The 27,352-nt window shown below is 36.3% G+C and overlaps 1 protein-coding gene across 1 annotated transcript in view; it reads left to right on the forward strand.

Moving 5' to 3' along the window:
* Themis (thymocyte selection associated) overlaps positions 1–27,352 on the forward strand; it is a 189,498-nt gene that overhangs the window by 54,307 nt on the left and 107,839 nt on the right. The window contains 1 exon segment of the mRNA XM_041653576.1: positions 5,523–5,684. Within this exon segment, the coding sequence (XP_041509510.1) occupies positions 5,523–5,684 (162 nt within the window).

Below are 27,352 nucleotides of genomic sequence, written 5' to 3' on the forward strand. Positions count from 1 at the left end.
TCACATACAGCTCATCCTGCTTCTTCTGCATCTCTTGGCGTCTCTCCTACACCTAGATTCATCTCCCACTTTCTCCATTGGCCATTCAGCTCTTGACTAAATCATTCACAGCGTATATCTCACACAGGGTACAAATATCTCACACTACTCAACATGCATAGTCCATAGGTTCAATCCCTTGTACCTAATGTGGAAAAATAAAAGTAGAAATCACACCAAAGAACTGCCTGCCCCTTACATTTTTTAAAGTACCCGGAAAGCAGCCAGATAATCTGAATTGTGCTTGGCCCTTTGATAGTAAACACAGAAAGAGAAAATACACCTCACACCAACCCTTTTGTAGGACACGCTGATATAGAAAGACAGTTACTGTCCTACGAATCTCTTACAGAAAAGGCTAATAATGAAAACATTCACATGGGACCTAGTATGAACAAAAATTATATAGTAAATCTGTGGGGTAGGGTGATGAGGGAAGGGTTTGTACATTTAGCTAACTTATTTTCTCTTTTCTAGGAAGTTATACTAAATCCCCAAATGTATGTGGTATCAATAATAAAAATCACCCGAATTCCAGCTTTAATGGTAATTCCCAAATCTCTGTGAGGGAGTGTATACAAAGTGCTATTAGAGCACAGGAGGGAATGGACATTTCTTTAGTTGGATATGAGGAGGCTTTGAGGAGGAGCGTTAGCTGAATCTTTAGGGTTGGCTGAGCTTGGACAGTTCAATGAGCAGGTAAAGCAGTGAAAGAGAAGGCATAGTTTGGGACATGGTGTGTTTGAACACAGACAAGAAAACCTTCCTCTTTCATGACTGCCACACATGCTTTGAGGAGAAATGGAAGGGGAAAAGAAGCCTACTGAACCAATTGTTTCGACTGTTCCTATGTGATCATAGCATTGCTTATATGGATTGGCAAGCAAGGGATGAGCTCATAAAAGGATATTAATGTGTCATTTTTATCGAGCAAAGTAGTATTACAGAGGAGGTGATTTCAAAGGCACATGGCTCTTTCATTACAGTCTTCAGGGGCAATGTTTGATCACTGAAAACAGGCTGCTTTGTTCCAGTTCGCTCTGATGTTTGGCATTATCCTGAATACATATGCTCTGACTTGGAGAGAATCAGACTGTAAAGATTGAAGAGATTTGAGACTTGCATATTCAAAATACATGTCTCCTTGTTAAAATGGGAAGAAGACTACTTGAATATGTATGTCTATACATAAGCAAACATACTTCAGACACGCATCTCAGGAAAAGTTTAAAAAGCAGTCACACATATGTGTTTATTCTGAGATCATGGAAGTTGCCTATTTTTAAAATTCATCATTATATGAAAACTAAGGGACAAGTATATTTTAGGAGGCTTTATGTTGGTAAGAACGAAGTATGAGAAGCTTGCTTATTTCACGGACCTACAAGAAGATATATGCCCTTGTTACCTGTCGCTGACACAGCTTCTGCATTTTGGGTGCTCGTGAGCATCCTTTCAAGTACAGAAGTAGTGAGGATGTGCTTCAGCTTGCAGCGTGTTTGCCTCCTGTGCACATAGCCCTGGGGTTGATCTTCAATACCATGCCAACTGTGTGCAGCAGCATAAGATGCAGTCCCAAGCCCCTGCATCAGAAGTTAATGCACTTCTTAGCCTGCATCATGAGTTCAAGACCAGCCTGGACTATACAAGACATTTTCTAAAGTGCGAAATGGAGAGTGAAGCATGTTTCTACTTAATCTTAAGAATAAAACCTAGAGTCAGACATTAGGGTGAAAGCTGAAAGATCAGAGAAGCAGAACAGCCAGCTACCAGAAACTTCTTTCCTCTACTAAATCTCCAACTGAATGGGGGCACCTGCTTCTTTGAATCCTAGACTGAAATTGTTGTCTCTAGAATCCTCAGATTGAATTGGCACCAGATCCTGTCTCCAACCATTTTATATACCTGTCTCCACATCCCTCATGCTGGGATTAAAGGCATGAGCCTCCCAATTGCTGGGATTAAAAGCATGAGATCCCATGTGCTAGAATCAAAGGTGTGAGCCACCACCAGCACTGTCTGTCCTCTATAGTTAACTAGTGGCTAGCTCTGTCTTGTAATCTCCAGGTAAGCTCTATTTGCCAGAACACAAACAAAACATTATGCAACAAGGGAGAAAGACACACACTCACACACACACACACACACACACACACACACACACACACACACACGCACACAGAGAGGCAGAGAGAGACTTTCCTGGCTAAAAGCAAAATGGTGGTCACATGTTAAATGAGGAATTTTCTATTAGTATTTGCATGGTGTTCTTTTCCTAATGTTAATAAAAAATGCATTTCTTTTCTATTTTTAAGGAGAGAAATAGATGCTTAGGAAGAGACTAAAAACTTTCAATGTGTTGGCTAGAATGCATAATTTTATTGTCATAGAATTCTCCAGCTTCATGCCCTTACAAACTGATATATAATCTTGCACAAATTTATCTTTTGAATTTTGGATCCTTTTGAATATATAAAAGATGGCATTCCCTGCCCGTGAGTTGGCTATAAATCGTACTGAAGAATAGACACTCATTGTACTGAAATTAAGTTCAAGACTTCCAGCTAAAAGGTGTTCAGTTAAATGATGTCCTCTTTTATCTGATAAAGAAAAATCACTCCTTAGCACTTACATATCTCAAATCTTTTACCTGTTACCCACCTCACAGAACCCAAGGTTTTCTGTGAGCGGGTGGCGTGTTTTCCTCTGATTTGTTTTGCAACAATTCCAAAACATGTTACTTCAGCTCTGTGCTTGCAGCGCAGACCAGAGCTTTACGAACCTTAATGTACTTATTAATCATCTGGGGAGCTTGTTAAAAATGCAGGTTCTGATTCAGCAACTTGACCAAGATTCTAACAAGCTCCCGGGTGGCACAGTGGACCACAGTTTGGGTAGTTAATGTCTAGAGTACAAATGACCTCTTATTAAAGTGGGATTTCTTTCTGCACCCAGATAACTGGAGATGTAGATTCCCTGATTTTAAAGTTACTTCAGCCTGTTGTTTTGTGCATTGCAAATCTAATAAAAATATTATTTTTACTTGCTCCACATATTCCTTCTTAAAACAAAACAAAACTAAACAACACCTCACCTCTCTTACTTTACAATTTAGACTCAAGAAACTACTTAAAGTTTCCAGAATGCATCAGGTTTTTTTTTTTTTTTCATATCTCAGTACCTTTCTAATAGTATTGCTTCTGCCCATTTTGGCACCAAGTGACTCTTCTTTAAGGCCCATATCGGCTGTTGTGTCCTTTAGGATTCAATCCTACTTCCTCTTTCCTATGGAAACGGAGATGCCTCTGTGACTTCACAACACTCCACATTTCCTTTATTAGGGTTTCCCACACCCTGGGTCTTTTGCAATGGACTGGCTTCCTGCCCACTCTTGGCAGGACCATGCTTCTGATTGAAAATACTAGACCTTTTATCCCTGATGGCTACGGCCAGTCACAAGACCTCACACCATTAGTTTACTGACTGAGTGAGTATAAAGGAAGCCTGGCTGGGTTGTAATCATACAAAAATATAATTCAATTATTATTTTTCTAATGAACCTTAAACTTGAATTAGGAATAATAAAAACCAAATTCACGAAAAGTTAAATACAGGATGATTTAATGGTAGTGATACAGAATGTCACTATGTGATTTATCACAGCATAGAACTGTTCTGAGTTTACTGACAGAAGATGTGAGATGGATTTTTTAAATTATTTATTTCATACCTCAGCTTGTTCAAAATAGAACTCGGGACTAGCAGATCTATGTCCTCAGGCTGATGAAAGTATAGGAGCATAAGTAGTTAAGAGAATAGTGTGAGAAGACAAATGGGGTGTGGGATAAGATGCTAACAGGTCAAGGACCAGACAAGCTGGTCCTCAGGACTGATGCTCTCTGTGCAGGATGGAAGGTCTCACGTGGCGCACTTCGATTTCCACCCTGCCCGGGAGGCACACCTTTGCCAGGCTGCTAGCTGCCTTCTTGCCCTTTGGCCTCTGGTAGAATCTGGCCACAGAGGTACTCTTGAAGAACAATAAGAGTCAGGACATCTGCTTTCTTAGGTTGCCTAGAAGTGGCTGTGCCTCTGTGTAAATTGTCCTTAAGGAAGTCAAGATCCTTCAGATGACTTTGATTGCATCATGCCATGGTACTCGTTGAGGCACTGATAGAATCGTAGAGTGCTTTGAACTGCGTGAAATCTCAGATTTAAAAATTTTTATGAAAACCATGAATGCCATAAGAGGGTTATAACCTGTCTGTCTATCTATCTATCTATCTATCTATCTATCTATCTATCTACCTACCTATCCACCCACCCACCCACCCATCTATCTATCTATCTATCTATCTATCTATCTATCTATCTATCTATCATCTATATCTCCATATATGTATGTTTACAAACACATGTATGGCTAGAGTCTGTGAGGGCACTAAAGAAAAAAGGAAACTAGAAAATTTACTTTTCAATAGAGAAAATTCAGAAAGCAGACAGAGCTAACATTTGCCCTCTTGGCCTTACATTTAGTGTGATCAAGAAGCTTAAGCCACCTAGAGGGAAAGACAAACCACTATTGTATTTAATGCTTGTAGTCCTGTAATGCTCCTTACACCGGTATAAGTGACTGTTCATTTGTGATGCGATTGTCTTCCAGAGACTCTGCCTTGAGCTGTTCTCCTTTGACTAGGGCTGACTGTTCAGAACTATGACCTCTCATCTTTCCTGATGTTCATAGTCTGATTGTTTCACAGCCCATTCACCTTCTCTCTGGAGACACAGAAAGACAATGAATGAATGAAAACCTTACCATGAGTATCTATGATGAAAGTTTTGTCGAGAAGGGGGCTGAGACTGTGAGACAAAGTACAGCTGCTCTGTTTAGCTGGGCTGTTCTGCCACCTATTGCCATAAAAGTGTTGAGTGCTGTCTCTGGTTTGTCAAAAAGCCACAGATAAAAATGGACAAGAAGACTTAAATTAAATTCATGATGATGAAGAGAACCAGATCTGAAAAATAAATAGGATGCTGTTAGTATGAAGCCTTGATACACAAGCATCTCTGTCTTTGCTTGGACTGTATTATAGCCCTGTTTGCAGTACTGACTCACATTGCTGTTGACTCATATGGGCCTAATTCTGTGACCTGGCAAAAATGTACCATAACTCCTGGCAGCGGGAGACCTGACTGTGGTTTGACCTTGGGTAAATGAGCTAAAGGTGATGAACAAACCATAAAATTCAATTTAAAATAATAAAAAAAAACCAAGATTGTTTATACTTTGCCCAGTGGATAAAGTGAAAATCCAATATGTTTCCTGGTGCATGGTGTACATTCTGGGATAGTCAGATTTAATTAAAGTTTATTAGCTGGATAAGGGAGGAATTGAGTGAAAACATTTTATATGAGGCATTTGGTAGTGATTTTGTTCTTTACTGTTTAAGCTTTCCTTTATTAAAGATTATTTTCTTTATTTTCAGGGTCTATTTATGAAATGTTCGGCAACGAATGCTGTTTGTCAACAGGGGAAGTGATTAAAATCACAGGCCTCAAAATTAAGAAGATAATGGCTGAAATTTGTGAGGAGAATTCTAGAGATTCCGAGTCTCAGAAGCCCTTTGAACTGCCCATGAATTTTCCAGGTACTGTCAACTGCAAACACTCCACATGGTATTAATAGTTACATGCAATCAAAACAACTGGAAACAAAGAAAAATGCCAGCCTCCATATTATTTTTGTTGTTATTGCTGCTGTTGTAGTTTTGAGACAGGTTCTCACTAAGTAATCCAGACTGAACTTGAATTTCAGTCTGTCCTGCCTGGGTGACTGAGTGCTGAATTTCCAAGTCTGCAACGATACTAGCTGCCTGGGGGAGATTGTGTAGTTGTATGGGTTGGAGAAGATAGAATTCTTATAGGTCAATCAATTTAAGAACTGAAAAAGGCAACCATGCTATACATTTTTCATTCTTGTTTGGCATAGGAACTAGTCACTTTAGTTAGCAAATAACTTCCTATTTACAAGTGTTTAGTGTGTCTTTAGAGTTATATTATTTTTAACTGATTCATAACAACATAAACATAATATTTATGAAAGAATGTAATATTTTCATTCATGAATGCATACATAATATTTCAATCAAGGTAAAGATTGCTATTGTCTCAATTATTTATTTTTCCTTATGGTGAACATTGTAGAAACACTTGTTAGTTTTTTGAAATGTACAGTACATACTTAGCCTGAGTCACTTTACTGTGCAACAACATGCCAGGACTTCTGATCCCTAGGAGGGCATTTTGTCATGTGCATCATTAGATGTTCTAGTGAGCATCAAAATAAGTCTGTTAGCTGAGCATGGTGGTGCATATCTATGAGCCCAGCACTTTGAAACAGGAAAACATGACTTCAAGGACAACCTGGATCACATAACAAAGCCCTGCCCATGTATCCCTCTCCAACAAAATTATAAAAATGAAAAAAAAATCAAAACTACATTTTCATGAGACATATAAAACTAATTAGCATCACTTAAACCTATCTATTTTATTTTTAAAACAGTTTCTGTAGTTCCTTGACTCACTGCCCACATGATCTTACTGATCTGCTTGATCCTTTTTATGTAGGTAACTCGACTAAGCTTTCCAATACCATGTCTTGTAGGAACTGGTTGCCCTATATCCGACCCTATTATATATATTTAATTTTTATATACCTATGTGTGAATAGCACAGCATGCATACCATTGGGTAGTCACTAGTGATTCACTTGTCTTGTGCTCTAGACTATGGGCAGTCAAACTTTCTGGAAATGGTCAGACCATCACATTTTAAGGCTTTGTAGGCAGATTGTTTCTTATAACTACTCTACTGCGATCTTTTAGGTCACTACAGGTAGGAAATCAGTCAACCAGTGGTCTTGAGAAATCATCAAAAGTTTTACTTATAAAAAGAAGTGGCTGAAAGGATTTAATCAGTCAACTTATTTGTTGATGTGTGCTCTACACTGCTAGTACTCAGACTTAGTATTTCTATAACCGAGTACACTCAGGACAAACTCAATACATGTCAACTGGATGATCAAATAATACACATCACAAATATTACAATACAATATGTTTCACAGTGGGATTAATGTAAATCTGAGCTGCATAGGATCAGTAGGTCCTGTTTTTGAACATGGATTTGGTAGCTGTATTTCCAACTCCAACAGTTTTTAATTGTGTTACCTTGACGAATTATTTCCTTTCTCCAAATGTAAAGTTAAATACTAATACTGCTATATAGCTCCTAGTTTTTTTTGGAGAAGGGTAATATTGAAATATAATTAAAGTGCTCATTATGGTGTCTTGGAATATAACAAAGTCTACAAAATAGCGATAACTTATATAAACATTATCAGGATTCTCATGGATATCATTGGAGGGATCCAAAATACACTTCAGAGAATGTGATAATTGAGGTTTAGAGAGCAAAAATAAATTAGGTATATTTAGGAGAAGATTCTTCCAAGTGCCATTCTCTGTCCCTTTGAGCCAAAAGCATGCCCATTCTTCCTGGTCTTTCATAACATGGTTTTAAAACCTGGCTACACAGTGGGCTCATCTAGGGAGAGTAGAAAGTCAGGATGCATGAGACATCCTGATTTATTTGGGTGAAGTCTGGTCACGAAGTGTTCTAACAGCTCCCCAGGTGATACTATCATGTACCTGAGGTTGAAAACCAGTGCTTTATAAGAAATAAAGCTAGATGTAATCTCTCAATCATCAATTAATCTCTCTCTCTCGCTCTCTCTCTCGCTCTCTCTCTCTCTCTGTATATATACTGCATGCACATGTCTCATATATCTATGTAACTGGCTTGGAACTTCCTTTGTAGAAGAGTCATTCCTCAAACTCATATAGAGTGCCTGCCCCTGCTTCCAAAATGTTGGGATTAGATGCAAGGGCTTCCATACCCAATGTAAATCACTATATTTTATGCCATAGTTATTGCACTTATTGCAATTTATATGTAATTGGAGTTATTTTGTGCTTTTTGGACTAGCATGATCTAATAGATAATAAGGTGGCTAAGAGCAGAAGTGAAATCATTTATTACTGTAATTCTCAGTAATCAGAACACGATATATAGAATAAACATTCACTTAGCTAAAATGTTCAAAATTTTCAGATAGCGGAAGAATATCTTATTGGACTACTGGAAACACTTGGCTTTTGACTGAAGTCTAGTTTAGGTTATCACTATTTGGAACTTCCTTTGAGCTGCATGGTAACTTTTCATTATTTGAGCAAATGTTTAAAGACATGCTTATAAGTGAGTGTTATTATGAGGGTCAGGATATGATGACTATGATGGTTATGGAATGTTTTCTTTCAGAAAAGACTCTAAGATCCCATATAGATCTTTCTTTGTTATTATCACCTGGGGGGAAAGCTCAGAATCAAGGGCAATTTTCATGAATCCTAACTGCAGCATATGCTTGGTCTATATTAAAAAATTTCATTTGAACTACAATCATATTTTATAATATTTTATAATTTAAAATTCCTTTAATGTTTTAACACAAAATTTTATCGACATATACTCATGATGCATAGTGATAGGCTTCATTTCAAATAACTATATCATGTACTTGGAATACATTCATTCCCTCTTTCTTTCATCACCTCTCCCATTCTTGCCATTCATCCTCCAAGTTTTGCTTCTCCATAAATACACGATTACATATATAATATACATATATTGCATATAACACGTACCTGTAATTTTATATAACTGCATGAAAATCTAGGATCCACAAATTAATGAGCAATAAAAACATGTGATATTGTCAGCTGTGTCTATTTTCCTGCAAATGATATAATTTAAATCTTCTTTAAGGTTAAATATAACTCCACTGTGCATGCACAGCACAATTCTTTATCAGTTTATTGATTGATGAACACTTAAGATGATTTCATAACTTGGCTCCTGTGGATAGTGTAGCAATAAATATACAGGTGACAACATCTCTGTAATATGTGGACTTAGAGACTTTGTGAGCTTACCTAGAAGTAATGTATTTGGGTCATATGCTAGTCCTATTTTTAGCTTATTGAGGAACTTCCATATTAATTTCCACAGGTTGAATAAATAACATTTCTATGCTAGTGTTTATTGTTATTTGTTTTCTTAATGATAACCATTCTGACTGGGGTGAGATAGCATCTCAATGCTGTTTTATTTTGTATTTTTTTTTGGTAGGCTAAGGATTTTGAACATTTCAATCATATGTTCATTGATCATTGGTACTTCATCTCTGTTTGTTATATTGACCCATATACTGTGTGGAATTTAGTTCTTTATGTATTCTAAATTTTAGTCCTCTATGTAGCTGTCAAAGATTTTCTTCTATTCTTAAATTGTCTCTTCACTGAATTGTTTTCTTTGCTGTTTAGAAACTTTTAAATTCTACAGCATTTATCACAGCTTCAAATTTTTTTTCAACTAAACCAAATCTACGTAGTAAAAGAAATCTCTAATGACAATTTTAATCACTGAATAAATGCATTTTAAAAGATACTAAACAAGGGGAAGACCCCTCCAAAGGTGTTTTAAAACATTCTGTCATATCAGGTTAACTCTTAAAAATTCTTTTTGCAGCTGATTTCAAATTTATTCAACTGTTAGAGGACATACTTTCTGAAATTATGAATTTTAAAAATATACTGAGATTTGTTTTATGAATATATACTCTATATAGAAAAATATGTGCCCTATTCTTATAGAAGTCCATTAAAGACTTTTAATGATTCATTTGTAGGGGTGTTGTGCTCATTTCTTAGCTGATCCTTCATAACAATATAACTACTGTTGAAATCATGTATGTGTATATTAAACGAAAGCAGAGAAGAGTTGTTTAATGAAAAAGAAAACAGGAAAGATGGGTGTAAAAAAGGGGAATCAGTAGGACAGGTTGAGGGGTAAAATACGCTCATCAAATCACATATAACATATATATTAAAATGTAATGATGCTAAATACCCCTATTATTATTATTATTATTATTAAATTATATGGTTCCTTAAAATTCTGTACATTTTTATTTAATGTACTTTGAGTGTCTGGGAATATGCATCTATATTTATAATTGCTACTGATTTTGAGTAGAGAATCTCTTTTAACATCATATAACCTTCTTTTTCAGTAATAACACTTTTAAAAGTAAATTTGGTTCAGTTTTTTACATTTTTTTTGACTTATTGATTTTTTAAACAACATCTTGATCTACTGCTAAGCTTGGCTCTGAATTCACAATATTCTTGCTGTAACCTACTGAAAGATGGGATTACAGGTGTGCACTAGCTTGCTCTGCTGTATTTTGTTTGATTTAAAACAATTATTCCAGTTTGCTTTGTCTTTATTTTCTTTTTTGCAACTAATTACACAGTCAATCTACTTTTTTTACACTCAAACTACTTACATTTTTGAATTTAAAGTCTATCTTTTGTAACACATAGCATGTGCTTTGATAATTTTCTCTTATCGTACCAAAGTTCCTTTTAATCATTATTTATCCACTTTTAGCTAATATCATAACTGATAATAAAGAATTTATGACCATTATTTTTTCCTACTTTTCATGTTTTCTACTCTTCTGCTGCTTCATTACTGGCTACTTTCTGTATATGGGCATTTTCAATCTTCCACTTTAGTTTTTGTTGAACTGTAATAGATTTTTCCTTTAGAATAGTTTTAGGTTCATAAGAAACTTGACTAGAAAATTCTTCAGTGAGAGCCAGTCTCCAAAACACCAAAGTCAACCAATCTCCCAACCAAACATATCAAAAAAGAAAGAAAGAAAGAGAGACCTCATTATGATTGTTGAATTACATAGTAAATGTGGTAACAGAATATTTATCTCAACAGAGTACTAGACTGTTTTGCAAACTGACTTCGCCATTTTCTACTAGTATGAACAATGAATGAGCCTTCTTTTTCCATGTCCTTACCAGGAATTGGCTCTATCAGTGTCTGCATTTGATCATTCAGTACTTGTACACCTATGGTATCCATGTAATCTGTACTTAATCTGGTTTTAATCTGCAATTCCCAGATGGAACTCTAGTGATAATGGGTATATTTAAATATACTTTCTGTGGTGAGGAATCTCTTGATTTTTGTCCATTCAAAATGTGTTATGGGTTTTCTTACATTATGAACTCTTTGTAAAGCTTGGATAATAACTTTTTGTCACATTTAGCTTTTGCAAATATTTTCTCTTAAATCTATGGCTTTTAAAATCATTTTCTCATTCTCTTGATAGTGTCATTTTTTGAAACATTTTTAATAAAGTCTTGTTTACCGTTTGTTTCTTTCTTAGATTCTGCTTTATGATTGTACCTAAAGTTCATCTGCAAATCCAAAGTCATCTAGAGTTTCTCAAACTGCTTCTTGGTGTTTGGGGGTTTCACATTTAGGCCTTCTGATTTATATTGAGTTAATATTCGTAAAGGTGTAAGCTCTGTGCCTGTATTCACTTTTCTGCATGCAATGGTGTGGAATTGTTTGTTGCAAAGAATACATCGGTTGCATTTTGTTTCCTTTAGTTGGCTATATTTCTCTGGAATAACTCCTGTGCTATTGTTGTGTCAGATTCGCCAATCTTTATTCTTTGACTAGCACCACTTTCTCTATAATGTTGACACTTTATAATAGGTCTTGATGTCAGGCAGGATCATTAGTCTGAATTTGTTAATATTCAAAACGTTGCCTATTCTGTGCTTCTTTGCCTGTCCATGTCAACTCTTAAAGTTTTGTTAATATTCATAAAATAATCTCCCAAGATTTTGACTGTACTTATAATTAACAGATGTAATTGGGAAGAACTGACTTTTTCTTACAATAGTGAAGCTTCCTAGCCATAGATGTAGAATATTATTCTATTCGTTTATACAGTTTTGCTTTTATCAGGATTTTATAGTCTTCTTCATAGAGAATTAATACATAAGTTAATATATTCATAACTATTGCATTTAGAGATATTTAACTGTTGGGGAGGGTTTACACATGCCAAGATGTGCAAGTAGGAGCCATAGGAGAACTTATCAGAGTCAGTTCTCTTTTATACCACGTGGCTCCCGAGGCTCAAATTCAGGTCATCATGTTTGATGGCAGGCACCTTTATTCCCTGAACCGTCTTGTCAGCCCATCCTTTTGAGCATAGTTACGGAAAGTTTTAAATTTCAAATTCGTCTTAACTATTGCTTATAAAAGCAAGTAGTTTAAAACAAACAAACAAAACCATTTTATGCTTGCTCTAATTGCTCTTTTGGGGGGATTTTTTTTATTAGACACTGTCTTGGATTATTTTTGCTGACTCTTTAAGATTTTCTGTATGAATAAATGTGTCATCTGTGAACAAAGACACTTTTGCTTGAGCCTCTTAGCATTAGTGATCAGCAAAATGTTAAAAAGGAGGCTAAAGAGGACATGGATATGCTACCTTCCCACCCCATCTAGTTAGTAAGCCTTCCAGTGTATTGTCAAGTAGTCTTGCAGTCTAAGGTGCTGAGGTTTGTATTGTATTACCGTTTTTGAACTCAATGGACATGGGGTGTTGTCGAATGCTTTTTATCTATCTTTTGTTGTGATCATATGATTTTTCTTCTTTAGCTTCTGTCTATGATAAATTACACTAATTAATTTTCAAATGTCAAACCATTCTTTAATTAGTAAATAGGAAAAACACAGTGATCATGCAATATAATCCCCCCTTTTTTAATCAGTGGAGGATTTAATTTGATGATATTTCTGAGGATTCTTATAGTAAGAGTAGGGAGATAATGATGTATAGGTTCTTTACTTATTCTATAGGCATGAGAGCAATGCTTACCTACACTGAATTAAAAAGTATCTCCATGTTTTTATCTTTAGGGAAAAAAAAACATGTTTTCCCATAATTTTCTTAACTGTTTGGAAGAACTTAGCGGTGAATCCCATCTGGGCCTGGCATTTTTGGTCTGGAAGTCATTAATCATTAATTCATTGTCTTTGATAAATATAGTTCCGTTGAGAGAGCCAGTTTCTTCTTTGATAAGTTTCTGCAGATTGTGTCTTCGAAAAGGTGACTATTGCAAACAGGTTGGCAAGGTGGTGAGAACATGCTTGTTCATACGTGCCTTGTTAGACTGGCATTCCACAGGAGCTACAGAATCTCTGTTTTGATTTGAGGTATCTGTGTCTACTCTCTCCATTTGTTTTTGGTATTCTGGCTAAATATTATTCTATTTTCTTGATCTTTTGTTTTTTTATTTTTATTTCTTGATTTTCCACATTTAGTGGGACTAGTTTGATCCTTTGCAGCTCCTGCCACTATTAGTCCAGAGTCAGTGAGCTCTCACTAGCTCAGGTCAGTATTTCTGTGAGAATCCCCACCATGGTTTTGACCTCTTTGCTCATATTATTGCTCCTCCCTCTCTTGGACTAGTCTCTGGAAGCTTGGCGCAGTGCTTTGCTGTGGATCTCTGTATCCACTTCCATCAATTGCTGGATGAAGGTTCTATGATGACAATTAAGGTAGTCATCAATATGCTTACAGGGGAAGGCCAGTTTAGGCATCGTCTCTACTCTTGCTTAGAGTCTTAGCTGGGGTCATCTTGTGTAGAATTTCCCCAGTGCTGTTTCTCGCCAGACCCTTAATGGCTCCCTCTATCAAGATATCTCTTTCCTTTCTCTCCCTCCTTCATCCTTCTTGAGTGTCCAGCTAGCTCCTTCATGTTCTCATACTCCCTCCCTTCTCCCCTGCACCTCCCCTTCCATCCTTTCTTCTCTCCCTCCAAATTTTCTCAGGAGAGCTTGTCTGTTTCCCCTTTCCAGGGGGATCCATATCTCAGAATTGTCCTTGTTACCTAGCTTCTTTGTGATCATGAACTATAGGCTGAATATCCTTTGTTTTTCCATCTAATATCCACTTATATGTGTGCACATACCTTGATTGTCTATCTGGGTCTGGATTACCTCACTCAGAATGTTTTTTTTCTAGTTCTTTTTATTTGCTTGCAAATTTTAAGACATCATTGCTTTTTCTGCTGAGTAGTAGTCCATTGTGTAAATGTAACACATTTTTTTTTTATCCATTCTTTGGTTGAGGGACTCCTAGGCTGTTTCCAGGTTCTGGTTGTTATGTATAATGCTGCTATGAACACAGTTGAGCAAATGTCCTTGTAGTATGAGTGTGCATCCTTTGGGTATATGACCAAGAGTGATATTGCTGGGTCTTGAAGTAGATTGATTTCCAATGTTGTGAGAAACTGCCACACTGATTTCCAAAGTAGCTGTAAGACTATGCACTCCCACCAGCAATGGAGAAGTGGTCTCTCTACTCCACATCCTGTCCAGCATAAGCTATCATTGGTGTTTTTAATCATAGCCCTTCTGACTGGTGTAAGATGGTATCTCAGAGTTGTTTTAATTTCTATTTCCCTGATGGCTAAGGATGTTGGACCATTCCTTAAGTTTCTTCTGTTGAGAATTCTTTGTTTAGATCTGTATCCCATTTTTTGATTGGGTTATTTGATAATTTTAATATCTAGTTTTTTTGAGTTCTTTTTATATTTTGGAGATCAGTCCTTTGTGGGATTAGTGATGTTTCCCATTTTGTAGGCTGCCATTTTGTCTTAGGTACTGTGTCCTTTGCCTTACAGAAGTTTCTCAGTTTCAGGGGTTCCCACTTATTAATTGTTTCTCTCAGTGTCTGTGCTACTGGTGTTATATTTAGTAAGTGGTCTCCTGTGCCCATGTCTTCAATGCTACTTCTCACTTTCTCTTCTATGAGGTTCAGTGTGGCTGGATTTATATTGAGGTCTTTGATCCATTTGGACCTAAGTTTTGTGAATGGGGATAGACATGGATCTATTTGCATTCTTCTACAAGTTGACATCCAGTTACACCAGCACCATTTTGATGAAAATGCTTTCTTTTTTCTCTTTTTTAATTCCTGTTTTTTTGATTAATAATTTCTCATCTCATTTTTATTTATTTTTGTCATTTATTTCATATAATTTGTTTCAAATTCTTGTTTCCTGCAGGAGAGTTTCTTTCCTTTTTGCACACATAGACACATGTTGATATACACATATGCAGATGTGCCCATCTACACACACATATATAAATACATCTATCGGGGTTCAGCCTCAATGGGTTCATATGTTTCAGGGTAGGGACATGTGAAATGTTAGAATGAACAGAGATGTAGAAATGTTCGGCAGAATGAGCAGAGATGTAAAAAAAAATACAGAGACATGGGATAGTACCAGGAAGGCAGCTCAGTGAATACTGAATCTACCTGTGTTTATTTCTTAAAATCTCTAAATACCACCATCCAAAAAAAAAAAAAGAGGGGAATAAAGCAAAAGACATTTTTCATCAAGATAAAAGAAGCAAAGTGATTACCATCTGAGTACCCAAACCCACCAAGAAATCACACCCTTCTTCAAGGTATCTTTGTTAGTGGCCATACCTTAAGTTAAATCTTTTGTCAGTAAGTAGGTTTAAACTCTCTGACCTTCAGTCAAGGTGGAATAGATCAGCCACGAGCCACCTTAAAACCCTAAATACCAAATAACCACATCCTAGGTCAAGACATTTTTGTAGCTGCTCCTGAAGTCAGACTTCTGGTCAATCTCTTTGAAAGCAAGAGTAGGCTTAAGCTCTCTGACCTTCAGTCAAGGTGGAGTGGACCCCCTTGTGGGTTCCCACCCACACAACTACTCATCCACCGGTATATACAGGCACTCATGCATGCACACACACAGACATGCACAGATGTGCACACATACATTGAATAAGTTTTAGCTTTTTCTTTGAGAGGCAATTCTCTACTGACAGCACAGTTCCTTGATTTTAATCAGTCATGTTTTTGATTTTCTGTTACAATTGAAGATCACTTTCACTAATTACAGGATGAGGTCAGTAGATTGTTTTCTTTAAATACTCTATGAATTTCACTCCACTCTCTCATTTTATGGTGTCAGTAGATTCAATGCCTAGGTTGTTCTAATCACAGATATTTCATCTCCCTAAATCCTTTAGTGATTATTCTATATAGTATGCTAAGGTGCAGTTTTTTTTCCTTTGTTTTGCTTGGTGTTTTCTGAGTTTGCAGAATATGCTGTTATGTTTAACATTAATTTGGAAAAAATATTTTTCATTATTTCTTCAACTTTCTAATCTGTTCTTTTTTCTGATATTCCCATTTAAACATTTTGTACCTTTTGTTGCTCATGGTTCTTGGATGTTCTGGGATTTCAAAGACATTGTTTTATTTCCTTTTTGTGTTTCAAGAAGATTCTGATTATTTTTATAGCTCACACCAAATCTTTTAGCCAGCCTATAAAAGGCATTCTTAATGCAGTGATTCAAATATGTAAGCCTGACTCTGGTGTTATTTTATTTCATCAAAGTATGTATTTCTCTTTGAGCATGAATGCATTATGATTTTCTTCTTGATATTTAGGCAGGCTGCTGTGGCAAATATTCCTATAGTGACGTGATGACAAGGTACAGATGAGGAGATGTAGTTCGTTGGTCTCATTCTAGTATTGAGCTTGTGCCTCTGAACTGTGACCTCCAAAAGAGCCTGCCCTCCCCTTTAGTGGGACAAATTGGCTGCAGCGGGCTGTATTTGTGCAGATGGGTATTTTCCTCTTCTAAAGTTGAGAGGTTAGTGTTATCATCCTTGCCTTGGGTTAGTTAGGCTTTAACAAAATTCCAATCATTTATGAGCTGATAAATTAGTGTGGTATTTTGGACTTCGGCCCAGACTTCTTCCCTAAATCACAGATGTGTACTTAATGTCAGATTAGAGCACACATGTTTCATAGACATTTAGGATTCCAAATTTTGAAAAAAATATAGACTTTTAAGCTATTTTTAGCACATGTCCTGAAGATTATATATATGGCATTTTTAGCCATAATAATATAGTTTGACTAATTAACTTGAGCATCTGACAGATATTCACTTCAAAAAAAATCAAACGTTGAAGGTTTTGTGAGTTTTTGGCGAAAAACTGTTCTTCTCTATGTTTCTACTTGTACTGTGATGATTCTCATCTTCTTAAGCATATTTGCGACTGATAGATCTTATTGGTATATTTACTCTCTATCTTCTTCATACTTTGTCCCTCAGTTTGTGCAATTACAATAATCTAAAATGTGACCAGTTATCTAGTTTTGGAAGAGAGCATTCTCATGTCTCTATATCTAGATACCCAGTTTCCTTCAATCTAAACTAACTATCACAAATTATTTCTTTATTTAGTTTGATTGTCTACACTTCCTCGGGCACTGGATTCAATGGTTTCCCCATGCCCATATACGGACCATGCTCTTTTTGTGTCTGATTCATTCTTTTTTTAAAACTCAATATTTTAATGCAGTTTTTTATTTGTTTTCTGAGAGCACATACGGGGGGCACATACATGTCACAATGATCATGAGGAGTTTAAAGGGCAACTTGCAGGAGTTAATTCTCTCCCTCTGCTGTATGGATCCAGGAATCTAACAAGTTACCAGGATCAGCAATAGATGCCTTTACCCCTGTGTTATTCCACCCGCCCACCCACCCACTCCTAAACTCTGAATGTTTCAAAGAATTGAAACTAAAACACTCAAATCCTATTCTTCCTCTCGTTGCCAATTGTTTAGCACTTTTCTTACTGAAGTCCCTATTTTTTTTTTTTGTCATGTGTGGATATTAAATTCTTTGCTTTGTAGACAACAGATAGTCTTTTTTTCTTCAAATGAAACCTACAAGTCTTCATTTTTTGTTCAGTGATTTCTGTCTTTGTTTGGGGTGTGTCTTCACAATTCAGGTGCAATCTGCTCAGGGACAGCCTCAGAGAAAAACAGGACTAAGAGGTCAAGGTCTCCAAGGTTTATGTTGGGTGTGCACACAATCCTAGATGCATGCAGAACTATAATGAGTATATGGCCTTTTAAATTCTCTGCAGTTTTATTGAAGCATCCTGGTGTTCTTAAGACACCTCACATATCCAGTTTTGAAGAGCCTGTTCCTCTTACATTCTTGTTTTCCCCTGCCATTGCAGGCAGCTAAGAATGGAAGGCACTATCTACTAAAGTATTTGAAAAATGCTTTCAGAAGAAGGTTTTTGCCATGATGAACTAGAAATTAGTAAAGTAGAAATGACTCTTAGGTGTAGCTTTCCAGAGGGCTTCTAGAAATATTAAATACAGTTTTCTGGACTTGGGACTGAAGAAGCATCAATTATACCTTTCCAAAGTGCTGTTTCTCAGGCTACTGGTTTTCAAATTGCCGTGGAGCTTGGATGGGGATGGCGGGAGAATGGGGACAGAGCGGGCTTAAACACCACATTTGTTCTACTTATGGAGATTCAGTCACCACTGTGATTCTTCTGAGATTGCTTCAACTCTTTGGTTAATTTCTGGAGTCCTGAATAAGATCCCCTTTCTGAGAAGCAGTTTGTTGTTTTTATGTAGAAAGCAGTTTCTAGAGAGGCAGACCTGCTTCATCATTTTGATGACTTCTATCACCTGTGTTGGAATACTTAAACACACACACTCTCTTTCAGATATTAACTGAAACCTTCTGATGAGACACAAGGAATTACAAGGTTTCACTTGTAAATAAACATAATCTACCTACAAAAGATACTGGCCTTTGTGCCAAGGACAGTGTAGCAGACATGGTTCTAAAAATTTAGGCCCTAGCAAACGTCAATGCTCCAGCAAGCATCAAGGTTCCAGCAAGTGTCAAAGCAGGAAAGATTTGCAGGGCTTTAGGAAGGTCAGTATTAGGGAATAGTTGCGAATCTGTTTTGCTAAAAGATAGACAGGACAGCAAACGTTCAATATATACCAGTTCACAACCTTTAATATAATGCTTTCATCTGTCTCTATTTTTGTCACCTCCCAAATGTTCAAATACATTAGAAGATAAAGAGTGAATATTTCATTCCTCTATGAGAATAAACAAACTGCCCAAGAAGCACAGTTTGTTCTTTCCAAAGACAGTTCCCTTTGCTGAACTAAAAAACTTGGCCGTTGCTGCCAAACACAACAAAAATATATCCTAATACTTGGTAGCTGATTGCATTATCCCCATAGATTGGTAAATCACATCATATTTGGTTTATAGTGAGGATCCAAATTCCTAGATTACTTTCTAGCAAGATTTATTCCTCCTCTGTGGTGTGACAAAGTGTGAATCACAAACATCTCCTGGTTAGTCTTGAGAAATACCCTGGAAGAAAATGTTTCCCTACATCTTTATGATGAACAATGATGCTTTTTTTTTCCCAAATAGCAATTGTACATTGTATCTCCTATGCACTGGTTTCCCTTGAAATCTTATAAATCTTTTGCCTTTTACACTGTGTCTCTAAACCATATGCTCAAGGAGAGCTGTAGATCCATCTATAAAACCTCTGCTAAAATTACAAGACTAGATTGAAGAAATTTTTCTCCTCGAATTTTTATATCCTAGTCTATGAATTGTATTACTGTGGAGGAATCTTATTTTGGGAGACAGACGGTGTGCAAGGAATGTGAAAGCAGAGCTTAGAGATGGCAATACCCCTTGCTACTCCATGCGCTAGGCTAGCCTTCCACACTCCATGAAGGTGAGATGATGCTGTGTCAGATGGTATTCTGAATATATGTGTGTATATGTAAGTTATAGAACCAATCCATATTTGACAGATGAAACATCCAGGTAATAGGATTCAGTGTAACCTGCCCAAAGCCATATACTTAGCAAATGGTTTTTATTAATTCTGCACTAGCTCTGTCCAATAGAAATGAGTTACATAAATAATTAAACAATTCTAGTAGCCACATTAATATATTATGCAGTGCTGCATAAAAAATACTCCCAAATTCAGCAACTTAAGACAAAATCATCTCACATCCTTTTCTTGAGCATATGAAAAGTTAAAAAAAATACTATTAGTTGTAACTTGTGAATAAAACTGGCCGAATATAAGTGCTTCTGTATAAAATTGATTATGGTAAAATGATAAAAAATTATCAAATAATTATATGCCTTTTGCCTGGGTGTTAAAAGCTCCAAATCCTTAACAATTTTCAAAATTAATTTTCCCATTGCTAATTTAATTCAGGGAATAACAATAATCTACATTCAGGGGGTGCTGGCAGGTTTTTTGTCAAATTGACACAAAGTTGAGTCATCAAAGAGGGGGAGCCTCAAGTGAGAAAATGCCTCTGTAAGGTTGTCTGGGCCCTGTTTGTTTTCTTGATTAATGGTTGATGTGGGAGGGCCCAGCTCACTGTGGACGGTGCCATCCATGGTCCTGGGTGGTATAAAAAGCAGGCTGAAGAAGGCCGTGTTCCTCCAGGACCTCTGCTTCAGTTCCCACCTCCAGGTTCCTGGCTTGTGTTTCTGCCCTGACCTCCCTGAGTGACAGAATGTGACCTGAGATATGCAAACTGAAATAAACCCATTCCTTCCCCCACGTTCCTCTTGGCCACGGTATTCATCACGGTGGTAGCAGAAAGTCTAAGACAAGTAGTGAATCCTTGCATTTCAGCCTACCACTGAGCATCTCTTCCAACGTTGCCACTTTATAATCGCAGGGAATTGTTCATTTAACTAAAAAGTATGACTCCCTAACATAATCTGACAAAACATTATGTAAAAATCCTTAAAATACATGTTAGTGATAAATAGTATCTTGATCTTTTGGTTTTCGAGGGAATTTTGTTAAAAGAAGCAAGATGTAGGGAAGGATTGCTTTTTTCACCAGGCTGTGAGGATAGAGTGGAGCTGAGAGCAGCAATGTACAGAACTCTGTTCCTCACGGGACTTGCGATCCTAAGAAGCAGAGGACATTTTCCCACATTTTCTGGGTCAGTTTCTTTTAAAGCATGTCATTCCAATTCTCACTTAAGCAAAATAAAATCAGTTGTTACTACTATATTGTTTTTTTTTTCCTGGTCAAAGGGAGTTTTATACACAAACTATGTGAGAAAATGCAAATTAACATGCAAAAGAAAGTCAGCTTTTGTAGTAATTTACTGTTTTAATCTTAGGGTCAATTGTGTTGTGTATTTAAAACATAATACGATTAATTTTCTTAGTTTCTAGCCTTTGGTTAGCAATAACATATACCACCTTAAGGACAAATAGATTGTAAAATTCTAGGTTAAAATAATATTTTACTTTCCACCCATGTGTATTTTAAATTCTTAGCATTGGACCAGAATTTTGTTTTGAATACAATGACACGAAAATGGGCAAATCCAGAGCTGATGTTGTTCTTTGATATTTCATGTCTGCTTCTGAGCTCTATTTTATTATTCTGTGTTCATTTTTCCCCTGTATATGTAACTCTGCTAATGATGTTGTCTTTCAGCATTACCATGGAAAGACTATTATGAGAGCAACTGACTTGCCCTTAAAAACTGTGAACACTGATCTTTAGGTCCCTCACTCTTTACAGAACAGACATAGTATGGTTTGCTATTTTATTTATACTCAATGATATTTCAAGCATTTAGAGGCAGTTTATAACATCCCCCATGATAATATAGCTACAAAAATAGTGCAAATTCTGTCTTATATCTTGCTATATATCTTTTAGCAAGAGTCGTTAGAACACAACCTAGTTTTCATCTCCTTCTTGACTCCACAAACCAATATGCACAGTGTCTACCAAGATCAACATTTACACTAAAGTAGTACAAGTTTTGTAATGGAAGGATCTATACTCTGAGGTCATTGATTACTCTTGGTGTTGAAAAGTCTATGGGTTTTGATAAATGAATAATGATACATATTCATCATAATAGTATCATATGAAATAGTTTCACTGCCTTGAAAGTCTTCTGTGCACCGGTTATTCTTCTACACGCCTACACGCTTTACTGACTATGAAGTCTTACTTTTTTCTAAATGTCACATGCTTGGAATTAAGTGAGTGTGTGCCCTTTTCAAATTTCCTTTGTTCATTCCCTAAATGTACATAAGGGGTTTTCAGAGTTTTTCATAGATTAGTGAATTATTTCTTTTTAATAGGGCTTGATATTTCTTTGTCTGTATGCGCATTGTCCACCCCCAAACTCTCTATATTTCTTCATATTTTAATAATTACAAGGAAGATCTACTGTAGACATTGTTGAATAAGTTTTCATGGCCCAAGTTTAGAGTGTATCAATTTCTCATACTATTACCTGCAACACATAGAAAATAGAAGAAAACTCAAGGAAAGTAATAAAAGCCCTGTAATTTTCATACTAGAGCTATTTAATAATATTTGTTTGTGATATATTTATATTATTTTATAGGTACAGTAAATAACTACCCACAGGTAGTCACTTGCATTAATATAACATGCAGAAGTTCATCTCTATATACTTACCTCTGTCAATGAATATTCTTCAAAAGGACACTTTTTTTTTGTTTTGTTTTGTTTTTTGTTTTTGTTTTTGGTTTTTCGAGACAAGGTTTCTCTGTGGCTTTGGAGCCTGTCCTGGAACTAGCTCTTGTAGACCAGGCTGGTCTCGAACTCACAGAGATCCACCTGCCTCTGCCTCCCAAGTGCTGGGATTAAAGGCGTGTGCCACCACCGCCCGGCTTCAAAAAGACAATTTTTGTTTTCTGTATTTCTCATATGCATCTTCCATTTTTATTACATTTTTCTTGATAAGTTATTGATGCAATTTCTATTATAATGAAAAATCTTTGAAACAAATACTTTATTCTTACATCTGATTACTGCAGTTTCATGGGCTTGAAATTATTGGCTTAAAAGTAAAAATATTTTTAAAGAGTTTTTGTTTTTTTGTTTTAGGACAGAATCTTATTATGTAGCTCAGGGTGGTTTTGAACTTACTTCTGTATCAGCCTTCTGAGCACTAAGAACTCATGCGTGTGTGTGTGTGTGTTGTGAAGCTGAGAGTCAAAACTAGTTCCTTGGATCTCCCAGGTGACTACTCTACCATCAGTCATATCCCCAGACCTTAAAACATTCTTGACATATACTGCTAAATTACATTTTGTAGTATCTTCACCAGTCTGCACTATTATTAGGGACATGTGAGGGACCAACCTAGGTGCTTTTTTTTTGGCGGGGGGGATTTTTCGAGACAGGGTTTCTCCATAGCTTTTGGTTCCTGTCCTGGAGCTAGCTCTTGTAGACCAGATGCTTTTTAAAGGCTGAAGTTGAACTGTTCATCTTCCCCTTATGTTTTTATACCTGCAACTTTATTAGAACTTGACTTAATATAACAAAACCTATGTGCTTAAAGAATGTGATTCTATGTTCGTTGGTATCCTTGTCCCATACAATAATTTTTTGAAAGCACCCTCTAATTAAACTTATAATTTAACTGGAGTTGAAAAGAGTAGCGAGGCTTGAGATGGACAGCAGAGACTGTGCAGCTCTTGGAACACCGCAGGCAGGTATGGACCATCCTGTGTACGGCTCTTCAGCTGGGATGTCAGGGTGCCTGTCTTGTATCTTATTTGGTATTGTTTTAGAAATGGGAATAGGTAAATATGCCCAGGATTCATGAGTTGGAAAACATCCAACATTGAGATGATGACCATTATTTACAGAGAACAATAGTGCACAGAAATACTAGTAAAATTCAATGAAAGAATAAGTTGAGAATTTTCTTAATTAAGCAAGCTTTCTAAGATGATGAGTTACAAAAAGGTGTAAAACAGTAACAGACATAAACACATATTTATAAATATAAACATAACTGTTTAGTATATCTTAGGATTACTTATTGAATATTTACTTGACTTGATCACGTATGTATATGTGGCCCAAATAGAGGACTACAAATGTCTAAGGGGATAATAGGAATTGGAGAGGGGGATAAGGTGAAGAAAGGCAGGGTAGGCAGTTAGGGAATGAATACACTCAGCACAAATAGGTAGATATAAAAAAAAGGAGTAAATATATTTTCAAAGAACCACAAAATTTAGGGAAAATATATTAAAAATAGTTAGATATGTTTAATATTTTGAATTAGAAATTTGAATTTTACAAATATATTGATTCTGAATTCGTTTATGTTTAGCTCAATGATAAATGTAACTTATGTTTTATAATAGCAATTACGCCAATATTGGTCCTTGAGGATATAACTGTGAAGTTCATTTTGGAGAATAAAAGATCAATCATATTTAAATATTTTTCAAAATGGGGTGTTGAGGAAGTATTTTTCTACCAACATTAGTGCCTAATATAAAGCTATAAGTTATATTATACTTTATGGAAGCAGAATATTACTTTGGGGTGGAGAATTAAGTTGTTTAATTATATTGAGCCTTCTAATCTACAACAGAATGTCTCTCCATTAATAGTTACATGTAATTCAGAAAAAGCATAGTAAATTGGATCATCAGCTTCTAATACATAGAAAATAATAGAAGTAAATGAAAAAAATTAACGTTTAGCTAATACTGATTATATTTAAAACAGCCTTCCAATTGCAAATTATAAGACTGGTTAAAACTAAACTATAAACCAAAAAGTCAATAAAAGTTAACTTTGATGAGGCAGGGCTGTAATCTCAGTTATAATACTGGTATCTGGCACAGGGCGATCACCAAGGTCAAGGTCTTCTTGGGCTTTAGAGTGAATTCAAGGCTGGATTGAACATCTTATCTTGATCCTTTCCCAAAAATGTAAATAAATAAATAAATAAAGGAAAATGGGTTGAGGGTGTAAATTAGTACAGAACACTAGGTTTGCATGTATGAGGCTTTAGGTTCAATTTTTACAAATGCACACACACAATCAAATATCAGCAAAAAGATAAACTTAGTGGGAAGTTAACTGAGAAGTGAGCAATGGACAGAAGTAATTCAAACGGTTTCTACCCACATGGAATCTAGTTTGTTCTCACTGGTATAAATTAATACAATTGTGAAAACTTTAACCTATGCAATTTAGCTACATTTTTCTGATTTAGCTACATTCATTTTGATTGAAAGAAGTGTCAATAAATGGCCACTCTCCAATGATGTGGGAGTGTCATATATCAATCTGTTGATTTCATTGGTTAAGTAATAAACAAACTGCTTGGCTGGCCCTCATAGGTTAGAACACAGGTGGGTGGAGTAAACAGAACAGAATGCTGGGAGGAAGAGGAAGTGAGCTCAGACGGACAGCTCTGCTCTCTGGAGCAGAGACGCCATGCCCCGCTCTCGGGCAGACACATGCGATGAAGCTCCAACCCAGGATGGACATAGGCTAGAATCTTCCCGGTAAGACCGGTGCTCACAGATTATTAGAGATGGGTTGATCGGGATATCAGAATTAGCCAGTAAGGGCTAGAGCAAATGGGCCAAGCAGTGTTTAAATGAATACAGTTTGTGTGTTGTTATTTCGGGCATAAGCTAGCCGGTGGTGGGAGCTGGGTGGCAGAATGCAGCCCCACAGCTCCCACTACATTCCAATCAAACTGAAGGTTAAATCATACACTATATGAAATCAAATTCAGCAATAGATTGCCTAGCCCTTCAGAAAAGATTTGATATTCTTTAGGATCTATCGGTCAATTAACTAGCAAATGCTTACTTTCTAGATGTGCAGAGATTATGGTTAAGGACTACATTGTGCATGTCTATGCCTTGGACCAGTCTTCCTGGTGGAATGGCAGTCTACAGAAGGAAAGGCCTTCTAATGTTTTAAACATTAATCCAATGCTGTACACATCAGAGTAAATTCTAAAGCAATAATTATTTTAGAATTTTTATTAGGGAAAGATAATGTAATCAAGTTAAAAGCTCAGGTGCAAAAAATGTAGTAATAAAAATTTTACACTATGTTATTCAGCCATTAAAAGTTTTATTTGTTAAAGATTCTTAAAACATTAGTTTTAGTTATGGTTTGAAACTAAAGAGAGAAAGTTTATACAAATAGCAGTGTTTCGGTGTTTTTGAAAAAAACCTTTTACTGGTATATCCATAAAGATTAGTAAGTATATGCCAAAAATTAAAGAGACTTTTTCAGTCTAGTGAGAACGTGAATGATTTTAATAGTGAATATGTCTGCTTAGATGAATCCTAAAACTCTACAAGTTAAAAAGAAAGCTCAATAAAGAAAAAGAAAAGAAAACTTGGGTGAACTTGTAGCTATGTTCTTCAACTAATCAGTTTCCTCATGCACTGAGCTGTAAAATATTAACATCATAAGAGTTTATCATGTACCTTGGCACGCAACACAAGCAAGTATGTCATGACTTCTCTTACTATGATTATCTTTTAAAAATACATAGGGAGATTTTATTAAATTTGGCTCAGCATAAAATGACCTTTATAATTCTAAGTTTCAACTGTCTTATTTTTTTTAAGAAATTGGTCCTTGATGATATAGTTTTGATATTTTCCATCACCATTGTAAGTAAAATTTTTATCGGGAAGTTGAAGAGTTGAAGAGGGCTGATAGATTGTCGATAACCTTACTAGTTATATGTCATAGGTAGAAAGCCTAATTGGTTTACCTTTCTTGTGCATCACAGCAGCAAGTCTGATACTTTTGGTCTTTTGTTTTTTTAAATCTGATTTTATTCCTCAAGTGCTGTAATATGAGTGGCGGGGCTGCTTCCCACCACCCGGCTAGCTTTACCCGAAATAATTACATGGAAACTGTATTCTTTTGAATACTGCCTGGCCCATTAGTTCCAGCCTCTTATAGGCTAGCTCTTACATATTGATCTAACCCATTTCTAATAATCTGTGTAGCCCACAAGGTGGCTTACCAGGGAAGATCTTAACCTGCGGCTCTGTCAGGTGGGAGAATCATGGTGACTCCGACTCGGCTTCTTTCTCCCAGCATTCTGTTCTGTTTACTCCGCCTAAATTCTACCCTATCAGAGGCCAAGCAGTTTCTTTATTAATTAACCAGTGAAAGCAACAGTTAGGCAAATGACCCACCTCCATCACTCAAGTTAAAATTAGATATCAGGAAACACTAATACTGACTGTCCTTTCACTACATGAAAAAGTGCAAACAGCCTATGCATTAATAAAGACCAAGTGGAGTAAGAAAACAGGAGAAGCATCTTCCAAAGAGTGGCAGATGCCCACAGGCCCCGAAGACTGTCAACAATTAGCCCTTCTAGAGAAGGCAATGGGAGCAGGGAGGTATAGGCTGAGGGTTGAACTGGAGGTAAAATGATGAGGGAGTCATAAAAAACCCCAGTGGAATTGGGAGGCCATGTGTCCACAGGAAGACTGGCTAAGTCTTTGGCTCAATGGCTTTTTAGATGGCCTGAGGAGGATTGTCAGAGGATGACAAGTGGCTTTCCAG

The sequence above is a fragment of the Microtus oregoni genome, unplaced genomic scaffold (assembly GCF_018167655.1).
Source record: "Microtus oregoni isolate MIOR12 unplaced genomic scaffold, Mior012 000006F_ref0000085, whole genome shotgun sequence".
Lineage (NCBI taxonomy): Eukaryota > Metazoa > Chordata > Mammalia > Rodentia > Cricetidae > Microtus > Microtus oregoni.